Genomic DNA, 12,908 nt, shown 5'->3' with positions numbered 1-12,908 from the left:
TTCTCATCTACAATATCATCTATGTGTCTAACATGTACTTAGCTTATCTGCTTGACGTAGTAAATTTATAGAATATATAGTATCTAAGTTTCTAACTAGTTACCAGTCCATATAGTGCTTGTTGATAAAATTTTGTAACAATAACATTAATAATATATAGAGCAGAAGTAATGCTGACCCATTCCCGTGCATGCATCCCAGATGTTATGAGAAGTACTTTATTTTTGGCTTGCCGTTTGAAATATGAACCGTCTGAAAGGATTTATTAAATTTTCTAAACTAATAATATTAGAAAGAACAAAAGATTTAATAATTATCTCCTATATCTGTACATATAATTTATGTAAAGTAGAAGTTGTTTACTTGTATAGTTTTAGCAACTTACTACTTCTGTATGTTATAGATACTTCAACCCTACCGTTCCTTCAGTAACTATAAAAACTTTCGTTTCTCTACTCTACAACAAACATGCTCTAAATATTTCGAAATAATTTTATTATAGGTTCGTTAGTGGACGAGAGCAGCGTATGTAGAAAATACCATTTTATGAGTAGGTACCTTTATCGTGCTATTCTCCACAGACCTTCCAATTATTTTTATTTTACAAATCGACGAGAAATTCTCCGATAAGTAATTAAAATATTCGTCGATAATTTGATATGTTGGATACCTCCTCCAATTCATTCGATGTCCTAAAATAGAAGAGGAAGTTTCCAATGCTTTTTATGACAATAGCTTTTATTCAACTATAACAGGTGTTACACATATCTACATACAGATACGTATACATAAATATTCCTATATACATGTCTGAATATTCCACGTAGTACATGTCTGAAATTTAAATTGACATACAAACTTTTTGTTATTAGTGGTGTAATACGGTGTAAACTTACCGATTCTAAGAGTATATTTTGTCCATATATCGGGCTCAATATATTCTGGGTTATAATAGGTCCCTGAACGTTGAGAACGAAAACAGTGTGATCGTTACTTTTCAGTACACGATGCACTTTTAGTTTATTTTCTTGACGCACTAAGTCAGCTTGGTGCGGTGATAAACTCCATATTGATACAGCTGGAGGATTATTATGGTTAAAAATGGAATGATGCACTCGCCTTAGTTAACGGTATAGGCAGGGCAGCAGCCAAGGATGCTAATAATAATAATATCCCTGGACAATTTACACAGCGCCATCTAGTACCAAGCTAAGCAGGGGGCGCTTTTTTTGTGGATGACAATGAAATGGTGCACACGCCTGCACTGACGGTTTACGCTGGCGGGGCACCAGTGGAGGATGATATGATGAACATGAAGTCAGGTCAGTTAGCCCATCGTGATAAATTCACCGGGAATTTATCACGATGGTTTCCAGGGGGAACCGCGTGGAAGGTCAACCTGACATGGTACATTGTTAGCAATGGGATCATCAGTCCACATTACTAACAATCCCCTCCCCCCTCTCCCAGTGAGCGCTTGTGTTATGATATAAATACATAGTTATATTTTGTAAATACATACATATAAACATATAAATAAATAAAACACCCAGACCAATACAAACAATCATAGTTATAAATATGTTTATACTGTCGAGGAATTGAACTCGTGAAAACAGCCAGTTTTGTCATGTTTGTCTAACAGGTCTGACTTCTTTTCTAATCCTTTAATATTGTATAGAAATTAACCTTTGAAGTTAATAATCCAAAAAAATCCGTAAAAAATAAATACGCTTAACCTTGATTATCCATTAGATTCTTGATAAGCAGTATATCTAAAGCTCTGCAGAACATTATTCGCCATACCTGTGCGCCTTCGTAAGAAACAGGTTCGTCTTTCCATACTTCTTGACTATCAAGTCTGGATGTGAACCATGCGAAACAAACCGCAAACACAACAATGTCTTTATGACAGTCGTGAAAATATTGCGTTAAATAATAACAATTAAGTTTATGTAAATAAATATTGTATTCCAAAATCAAAATATTGTTATTCATATAGGTCTATTACAGACTCTTAGTTCAGAATGCTTTCGAAATGAGAACTGGAAACTCAGCTCAAATGTGGTGGTAGTACATGTTTACAATAATACAGAGTAACTTTTTTTTTTAATTTGGGAAAATAGATTGACCACCAGCTTATGCTATAGCTATTTTGTCAAAGGCAAATAGTCTAATCAGTGTTTTTATAAATCTTTACCAGTACTAAAGTAAACTAATATAAAAGCACCAAATACATTATGTCGGCCGAGTAATTTTACGACATTTTTAGTATTGAAATGTTCACGTTTTCCTCGTTCTCGTGTTTTATATTGTATGATAAGTACCTACCTAATTCAAGTGTAGCTACTACCCATCTAGCTATTTTTATATGTATTATACAACGTTAAATGTTATATTGCAGTGTATAGTTAAAATAATACAAATAAATGTATGCCAGTAATATATGTTTATTAACATAGCTTTATATACATTCATTGTAATTTCAAAATAGAAACATTTCATATAGAAACTAGAGTAAATTTAATAAATATGTGATAATCATTAAAACATTAAAGTTGGTGTTTTGGAATTATTGTTTGTTGCATTCAATGGGCTCCATTTCATAATTTCCACCAATTGTGGCATGTAAATAAAATAAATGCCATAAAACCATGAGTCGAGCGACACAAAATAATTGTTATTGCTCATATATCATCTGATTTTCTAATATATATCACAATTATTTCACTTATTATAAATAAATTACAAAATTGTCAACTGAGTCTCAATATTCAAGTATAAAAAACAATGTCAAAAACGATTTCACTATTAGATCTGGTCACATGGTCCACTATTGTGCATAGAACTCAAACTATACTTTCCCAAATGTTTCTTTAGTCTCATGTTCACATTTGACACAACAATCATCACCAATTAATTGTCAATGGGAATGACGTAGACTTGTCTATGTTGTCTTCTAATTAAAGTACTTGAAATGTGCTAATATATAAGCAATCACGTGTTTCGAAATGAGTGACAGACACCGAACCAGCGTTTCACCTCAAAAATACATAAACAATGATCACTCACAATTAAAATTCATTGAAAACAATTTCGAGTCAACGAAATGGCCGACATGCTACATTGATAGCTCACGAATTTCACTAGTTCATATGTAAGTATCGTGTTCGGTAGAAGAACACTGAAGTCCTGGGCTAGTCTGCGTCGCCATTGGTCACAGTGAGGGGTTCCTCCTCCTCGTTGTAGTCGAGTGACAGTACCGACGCACGCCTCCGCTTGCCGACGGGCGCGTCGCTGCATTCGCTGCCCGAGTACGTCCGCTTGTCGGCCGAAGACGGTCGATTGCCGTTCACAGTCGCGTGCGACGCTCGCAGCTCCTGCTGGAGGAATAACACCGTGCTCTGCATACCTTCAACATCTTCATCAATTCTTGTATGAATTCGTCCATCTCTGAAATGTAATTGTAACACTGTTGTTAAGGAAAGCTCTTTATACCTTAGCATATCCAGAGGTCTATATAAAATTAGATTATTTCAGTACTACAGAAATGCAACACACACGTTTTTGATCCTTAATGTTTATATATTATATTTTGTGGAAGTGTATTTTAATAGTTCTAAAGTTTGATGAATGTACTTACAGAAATTTCTATTAGACGAAAAATATTATCTCTTTCTGGCAATCACAGTAATTTATTTAAAAAAACCTCAATATAAAAAATAACAGAAATTTTAGTAAAATTAGAACCAACCCGATTGTGACTTTTTCACTTCTTCACTTAAACTCTTTTGTAGTGCTAAATCGCCTTCTAACTTTGCTATCCGCCCACTGGAAGTCATGCGGCCGAGATCTTCGTTCTCCTGATGCAACAACCTACATTTTGCCATTAATTTCTTTCCTGTATTAGAATCTGGCGTGAATTTCCATGCTGATAGTTCATTTTGCGTTTCTTCTAATTTAGCCTTCGTGGAAATTAGCTCTTGTTTTAATCGTAAAATAAGCACGTTTACAGCAGGATCAGAAGAGTAGGTCGCCCATTCAGATTTGCGTTTGATGATTTTAATTCGGCTATTTGACTCTGAAAAGTGATATTTTCATTGTAGTTATATTTACAGTTAGCTACTGCAGCAACTAACTAGCTGCAGTAACATTCCTGAAATTATTAGACCTATCAATTTTCTATGCAATATTTTTATTATTTTGTAACTAATACCGAATTCAGTCATTCATACTGAATGGTTGAAATAACAAGAAAGACAATATGGATGACTTGTGATTAAAAAATAAAAATATCCTGATTAAGTATATGATTGAAAATTACTATATATATAAATATATATATACTTACGACATAATCCTGTATTTCCTGCTCTTTAGCTGCTAATCTTCTGACTAGTACCTTTTCTCTGCGTTGTGATTCTGCATATTGCTGTGTAATCTTTTCTTCTATTTCTTTCTTCTTTTCCAAGCTTCCTGTACATATGAATCTTAATTTAAATATTATGAATCATTAATTATAAACAAATTCTCATAATTTGGTAACCTCAGATGGGATAATCGGAAAAAAAATCAATTGTCAATATTACAGTTAATAAAATCTGGATATCCCATTGGATATCCATATTTGAATCAAATATGACCAACCTTTCATGAATTTGGTTAGTTAGTGGTGTTTACTACCATTGAATAACAGTAGTGTTATTATTTTATGCATTAAGGTGATTCATCTTTCGGTGGTGTGAATGAGGCAGGTTTAACAATGCCTTCTCTTCTAATATTGATATATTCGTAACTAGCAGGTTCATATCAAATTACTAAGACTGAAGAACTTTCTGAAGAATTGTACTATATACAGTACAAATATTGTGGAGAAAGTACTATATGATTGAAGTGCATTCACCTAAAACTGTAAAATATTTTGTACCTATATGTCACTTTAATAATTATATTCCTTACATATAAAATGGCTTAAGTATTACACAATACAGTCTACATCGACAACACCTTAACTAATATACTATAACACTGTAATTACAAAACTTAGACTAATTATACATTGACGGAGTCAATTGTTTAGGATAATTTTAGTGACATTTTGATAATTACTAATTTAAAGGAAATAGTTATCAGTTACATTAAACTATACATTATTTACATAATCTGAATATAATTACGTAAATAATGTACTAAAATGAAACATTATTTTAGACTGGTTAAAATTATCAAAAGTGTTTTATGTCACATAGCACAAGGCTTTTTCAGCATTGACTTCCACCTTGATACGCATAGGTTTGGTATCTAGACACAGACATAGGCAGATAAATATTATTAGTACTATTTTAAAACCAAAATATTACACCCTCATATTCCCAAGATTTGAAATATGGAATATAAAGTTACAAATATTATTTGTATTATTTGTATCACCATAATAATGAAATTGATGAAAAATAATTTTCAATCAATCTATTAATAAAAAAAAAACACGAAATAAAACTCTATCTGATCTGCAAAAAAAAAAACAAAGAAAATAGAATCTCTTACAGATTCAAAACAGTTTTAAGATATATTATAAAGTTTCCAAAAGTAGATTCAACCAACATAATCTACTGGTTATGGTGCTACCAAATTATCTGAATTGCCTGCAATAGTGTTATTTATATAAATTATTAAGATAATACAGGATTTATGTTTATGTAGCAATTTAAAAAAATCCTGCATGTAAATACATATTTATTTATGCGGAAAGCCTTCATCAACATCCCTTACAGTGTATGTAATGTAACAGTTGTTTTTATTGGCTAAAATGACCGAAAATGGAGTATTGGTATATATTAAAAATATTTTTAGTACAAAAATATTAAGCACATTACATTAAAAAATTATAAATTGTGGCATACATAATCCCATCCTTATTAAAATGTATAAATAACAATATTATGGCCCGATAGAAGGAAATGCATATAATTTGGTAGCATCTATACTGTCACTGATAACATATCAAAAAGTACAGTATGACTTATAATTATATAAAAGTTAATATATTTTACATATTAATAAAATATATGTACATCAACTGGTTTCATATCAGTGCCATTTTCAGATTGAATTATCTGGCTGTATTGATATTTTGAGAATACAATAACAATGCATCCATTGCAATTCCTGGTACATATAAGTACCACTATTTTAAAAATAGAACAGAGTAGAAAATTCTTTATTCAAATAAACTTACATTAAAGAAATAGAATAGTCATTGCTTTTTTTTTATTTACTCATTCCAAAAGCTGTCTCACAAGCAGAAGAAAGAAACTTGCCTATTGTTCTTTTGATTATTTTAGTTGTACTTACTTTACACTATTAACTTGAAATATGTGAATACAATGCCCGCACTAATCCATTCTCAAAATAATAAAGACATAACCAACTGGTTGGTAACTAAATAAGAATAATTCAGTCATAGTGATGACCAGTCTCTACAAGATTTTTCTTTATTTTGTAAATAATTAATTATAATAATAAATATTGTGTACTAGACAACTGATAATAATATATACTACTATATATAATGTACATAGAAAACATTTGGACCAATATAAATGATCTTACTCATGAATACAAATGTTTGCATCATGTGAGGAATCAATCCCACAGCCATCAAGCTGGTTTAGCTTGATGGCCAGAGAATGAGGCCAGAGAACTAATGTCTGTTGGTACAAAACCCAATTAAGGAGTCTCCTTATAAAGAGATATCTAAGCCAAAGAGTATCTAATTAAAAAATTACAACAAATAGATACACAGCATTTTTAGAAATGTCAATAATTAGGAACATATTATTATACAGTCATACATATATAGGTATTTAGGCAATAGATAAGTGGCACTTAATTTTACCTCCAATGGGTATATGTCCGATTTAAACTACTATAATCTTTATATATTCTACGATTTATAGAAGCTTCATTTCACAAATACATACATATATATGTATTTCTGTAAAAATTAAGTTAGGATTAAATTGATGATGTGTATATAAGGTTTAATTTAACATAAAATAAAAACATAATTTTGACTAAACAAAATATTTTATTTTATTTTATGTTAAATATCTATATATGTGTATTACTGAAATAAAAAGTTTGTATAATACCATATTTACTTATATAAATCACATCAACTATCATTGTCTTGACTTTAATAGTATTAAAGTCACACTCTTGGTTAGTTCCTATTTAATTGGTAAAATAATAATTAAAAAAGAATCATAGCTTAAATGGCTGTTTATTATTTCAGATTATGGTATATATTTTGAAATAATTAATGTAAAATAAAAGTCACTGTTTACGAAGCAAGATGATTAAGAGATAAAGAAGATTAATAGATACACATATTAAACTCAATATTGATCATGCCTAAATCTATTATAAGCCTAATGTAATAGTTTTTCTATAAAACCTACTTCTCTTATGTATTTGACTGCATGACAAAAAGAAAAAGTGTTTAGATTTTGTTTCAACATTAATTTCATACACATAGAGAGCATGGAAAAGTACTTTAAGAACTATATTTAACACATTCACTACAAAATTGCAGTTACTAAGGATTAATATCTATATTTTGTAGATTACAAATACATATACTTAGCTTTTATTTATATATTTAATTAAATATATACTTATAATAAAATTGATAAAATATCCATCACAATGTTATAGTAAAAAAAAACACAAATTAACAATATTATAGATTATTAATGACTTTTTTTCTAATCAAAACAAGTTTAGCTGCATGTTACAGTTATTAAATATATGATAATAATTAAACATTTATCTTCATATTGCAATTCAATATGAAGTTCAATGTTTAATTCATCCTCGATGTTTATACATAAATATTTATTATGATCTTATAATGTATTTAATTGTATTAGTGAAATTAAAATATATATTAAATATATTGACAGAATATGTATATTTTGTATGCTATCTGTGATGAATAGTGTGTTACTGTCTGATATTGTATACTGTATATAAAGAGGAAAATCATTTTCTCTTTGTATTGTATAAACTCACACATGCAGAAGGTCCAGGTTCAGTCCCATCTAAATATCAAACATATACATGAATGTGTTACTCTGAAAGTATTCATTAATGAAGATATACAAGCTAACAAACTCATAAACTGTTTGTTGCCAGAATGTAACTAAGTATTGTTTATTTTTAAAACTTATAGGTATTTTGTGTGTCAAATGAAAAACAGTACTTCCCGGGACATATCTTCATGTGATTCTCAAAACCAGTTGTTCATAGTCAGTATATAGATATTTTGGTGACACAATTAGAATAATTAGACAAAAATAATTAAATATTACATAAAAATAAGTAAGAAAACATATTTACTTTTGCATGTGAACAAACACCGGCAGACTGTGAACTCCTGTTGGACACGGGAGCTAGTGGCACGGCACTAAACATAGACACAGCTCCAGGATACTCTGGAGACTTCACTGGGGCTTGCGCCATAATCACTTCCACATAACACTCCACTGGCACCGCGACACACCAATCTCTTCTCATAACTATATTATAACACCTAAATACACCTCCGTACCACAAATTTCATAAGTAACAATTTTTATCACAGTAACATATTCAATATTGCGCCATAACAGTATCACTAGTAATTTTAGTTAAAGTATTGTCGATATAGAGTAACATAACTCGATCGAGATTCGATCGGACACAAACGCGGACCGCTACAAGCCGAAACTTTCGTAAATACCTTCCAACTGTTTGTTCAATGATTCAAGGTGGTCTATGTACAAGTCCTGGGATCTCCACGCGGTACGCAGTGAGTCGACGGAGGCGCTCTCGAGCTGGTGCGGGGTCATTAACACGCGCGTCTCTTTGGTGCCTCCGCCGCCTGCACTGCCGTCACACGTCGCTTCGCCATGGCGTTCTGTCTCTTCGGACATTGCACTCTTACCAATATTATAAGAGGCCCTTTTTTGACTGTAAGCAAATGTTAAGGATTAATTCGAGAATAGACATTGAATTTGCATTTGTCGGCCGTTATCAGAAACCTGTAATGATTATGAATTGAATAGTACATGAGATGAACTTACACTTATAAAATAATTAATAAGATATAACCGGTCCAGGAGCAACTAATTATTAAACTTTATCACTAAAATTGTCACAAAAAGGATTATTTTTTGAGGTCGTCAGTTACGGTTCTATGAAATACAGGCACCGCCATTTTATCACGTAGCACAATGCGAGTTGCCATATAAATTTTTTTTTCTACTAATCGAACGGATACGGTAGAAAACATACATACCCAATATGTGTTTTCTACCACATATTATTAGTTTTTGCTTCTTTTTTAATTAATATAATTTATAACAATTAATTCACTATTATTTCAAGAATAAAAAATGCAAAGCAGTGAAATTAAAAGAAAACAGATCGAAAGAAACACAATCGAGTCTTTACGAGTGGCTTGACAATGGTTTGAACTCGATGCAAACGATGACAAATAATATTTGAGTTGCGCAGCAGATGAGTTGTCAAAACAGAGCCATAGACTACTGGCGCCAAATTTAAAACTGATCCGTGCTTAATAATTGATATTAGTTAATCACTATTATTATCGTGATTCTAGACAGATGTTAAATTAAAAAATATAAATATATGAGTACAATAATTTTAGTAATGATTCATCCTTTTTTGAACTGAATAAACATAGAATAGTGCACCCTTATGCCGCTGACGGTGTTCGGCTGTTCGGCTCATGTTCCGTACTCTATCATTTTGAATATTGAAATATAGCCAAAAAAAGTTACAGGCTGTGGAGTAACATCTTAGTCGTTCGAAATGGCAAGGCCTGAAGGTAGTAGCGAGAGGCGTCTCATCTAGTATGATGATGTTATGTCCGTGGCGCCTTTATCTTGACGACGATTACAGTGGTAATCGTCGTCAAGATGTTAAGTGTAACATTAGGTGGGCCGGCAGTCCGTCAGTTTGTTTACCATTCCATATAGTTAGATAAAAATATGAATATGACACTGTATATACTAAGGTATTTCTATTATTTAGAGCAGAATTAAATCTAATTCAGTATCTACGTACATTGTACAGATATCTACGTACATTGTAATTGCTTAGCCTTGAGTGCATTTTTCTAAGAACTACCAGCTTTTCCAATCTACATCTTCAGGCTATCTATAGGTAACTTGTTTTTCTTTGGCCTACTATTCAAGTAAAGACAACTTCAATAGTAGAGCTAACAATAATCATACTTACAAATTGACATTTTATTAGTTTTTACCAGTGATCTTATCAGGATGATTAGGATAACTTGGTTGACCAGGACTAAAATAGCCTATATCCTTGTTATATTCCTATTTCTACTTCCGACGACGGGCATTAACCGAAATTTGATAACTGGCGACCACGAGAATAAACTCAATTGTGTTTCATTCATACTTTTCTTCACATAGTCTACTCTGACAGTAGATATTGAAAATATGAATTTAGTACCTATCGTTATCGTAGGAATCGACAATCCTAGGGGATTGTCGACACGGTTCGGAACTTTCTTAGTCAATTCTTTGTGAATTTACCATGATGCTATAACTGACCTGACTTCATGTTCAGTCTTATCCTAAACTAGGCACTAGTTTAGGATAAGACTGAACATGAAGCTAGCTAGCTGCATAATAAATATTTCGTTATCGCAAAATCTTTAAAAAAAGTTTGCGTCTGATTCTTGATCAAGCTATAGGTCTTCATTGGATTCTTGATGGTGATAAATAAAAAATCAAAAGAATTTGTCGATTAATTTAATATCTTACTGTTTGATTTAATAGGTAGGTTTATAACAAATAACATCTAATTAATGTTTAACATTAATATTTCTATACAATTATATTATGAAGTATTCACATCTATATCACAATATGTACAACGGAATGTTGATTGTCCTCGTAAGGAGAAGCGAACTGTCAATAAGGTCGCCACACTTCTTGACTCCCAGAGCCATATAATCCGTGCTTGGCTTCCTCGTTTGACTCACAAGATTGCACCAGCCCTGCTCCTTCAGCGCTGCCCTGCAGTTCGGCAGTTATCGATATTCCACCATCAATATCGCTAATTTTAATTTCACTCGGAATATACTGTTCCAAATGGTGTTTATCTATGGAACTGTGCAGATGAACATGTATTTGGTTCTGGTTTACTGTTGAATAAAGGTTAGGCATGATCATTTGCGGGTTAGGATTGATGTACGGCGCAGGGGATTGTAGGCAAGCCGTGTTGTTATTTATATTGTTATATTGGTAGTTATTGTAGTTGTAGTTGTTCGTCTGCCAGGCATTGTAATAGGTGGGGTCGTATCGCTGCGCTGGCATGGCGGTGGTGTTGAGGTCTGTGAGAGCAGGACCTGCACCGCTGGGGCTGCCTTTATAACTCGCTGCATTGCTTTGGTAGCCGCCGTACTCTGAGTGCCCCAACGGAATATCTGGTATTACTGTGAAAAAACGCATTTACATAATTAATAAACAGATGAGGAAATAAATGTAAATAATATATGTTATTCAAATACAACACTATTTGACCAGTGACGTTGTTTTAATTAACTGAATCATGGGCTTTCCCATATCTTTATATGACAACGATATTATTGTGTTTAATGTAATAATATTACAATATATATTTCAAATATGTTAAATTAATGTTATGGCGATACTCAATTTATTTGGTTCCAGTGTGATATGTAAATAATTTAACAATTAAATTTCATTACATTTTCTTTAACGTCAGCTATATTATTGCTGCCTCTTTCATAATTTGTGAAGTTCATAAATTTTATAAACATATTTTTGAAATTAACATTTAAATATTATTATCACCTGTAACAACAATTAGCTTAAATAAATCGTTTCCAGCTTTTGATTTGAACCTCATTATACGACAGCAATCGTTGTGGTCAACCACTACATTACATAGTTGTAAATTGAGGAGGTTTGTTTATAACAAGTTAATGCTGTTATTAAATACACTAATTAATTTAATTTCATTATCCTACATGGAAATTAGAAGGTTACAATTATGTTTAAATAATTTATTTCTGGGAATATGTACTAAAAATATAATGCACTAACGAGATGTTTTACGCGCTTATAGAAGTACATTTAATTTTAATCAATTGTAGGGTAGTTTGAAGGGAAATAATTTTCTAAGGGAATGAAAAGAAAACGTTAAGTAGTTAAGCAGGTACCTACACTAAATATGTAATATTGTCACGTGACGCTGACGTAATACATTCTTGAGGAGTATGGTGTCACACCTTCGTACCATGTAATTTTACTATCATGTCTCTAGTTTGTTTTCTTCTTTTTCTCTTATTTGTACAAACTTCTCCAACAAGCCGCTTCAGTGAAGAAGAGTTGGAGCCTTACAAAGCAAGCTGCTTAGTGATAGAAATAAACAGAGGGAGAGGTATTCGCATTCGACGTTGTATAAAGCATGAGAGAAAGAAGAGAAGAAATAAGTCTAGATAAAGAGTATATAAATCGTTTTTATATGTACCTGTAGGTATATGTACAGTAGTAGTCTCAGGTTTATAGTACGACGGCTGTAGGGCCCCATAGGGAGGGTACACGGCAGCCGTAGAAGGGTACCCTGTGTTCCACTCACTGGCACCCAGGATGTTGCCACTGCTCTCTGAAATTCAAGGAAAAAAAAAACATGTATTTCAAAACATCATAAGGACTGTTTTTTGCTTATGTATGATAAACCCTGTTCTATATCTAGATATAGGTACTGCTATTGAACGTGAAGAACGTAACGCAACTAATACTTGTCAGGTCGACCTCCACACTGCGGCCTCCAGTTGAAACCAT

General features: G+C 32.0%; 1 protein-coding gene and 1 pseudogene across 1 annotated transcript; both read right to left on the bottom strand.

Annotated features, from left to right (window-relative positions):
- Positions 1-2,662: 2,662 nt before the first annotated feature.
- Positions 2,663-9,268, bottom strand: LOC131850324 (pre-mRNA-splicing regulator female-lethal(2)D-like; annotated as a pseudogene).
- Positions 9,269-10,846: 1,578 nt separating this feature from the next.
- On the bottom strand, positions 10,847-12,908 carry LOC131850323 (protein lozenge-like). Its single transcript, XM_059200522.1, has 3 exons — positions 12,866-12,908; positions 12,595-12,729; positions 10,847-11,533 (listed from the first exon to the last, which is right to left on the bottom strand). The coding sequence occupies exons 1-3, from the start codon at positions 12,906-12,908 to the stop codon at positions 11,010-11,012; spliced, it is 702 nt and encodes a 233-aa protein (XP_059056505.1). The 3' UTR covers positions 10,847-11,009.

This window comes from Achroia grisella, unplaced genomic scaffold, assembly GCF_030625045.1.
Source record: "Achroia grisella isolate CSIRO2021 unplaced genomic scaffold, CSIRO_AGI_Agris_v1 utg7518, whole genome shotgun sequence".
In the NCBI taxonomy this organism is placed as follows: domain Eukaryota; kingdom Metazoa; phylum Arthropoda; class Insecta; order Lepidoptera; family Pyralidae; genus Achroia; species Achroia grisella.
Note: the sequence above shows the minus strand (reverse complement) of the source record. Positions and strands in the feature narration are given on the sequence as shown.

Excerpts from the sequence above, each read along its gene's own strand:
- LOC131850323 (XM_059200522.1), bottom strand. The coding sequence starts at position 12,908 with ATGGTTTCAACTGGAGGCCGCAGTGTGGAGGTCGACCTGACAA. Across the intron at positions 12,730-12,865 it reads TGTGGAGGTCGACCTGACAA|AGAGCAGTGGCAACATCCTG; the intron begins GTATTAGTTGCG and ends CTTGAATTTCAG. Across the intron at positions 11,534-12,594 it reads TACTGTACATATACCTACAG|TAATACCAGATATTCCGTTG; the intron begins GTACATATAAAA and ends GTTTTTTCACAG.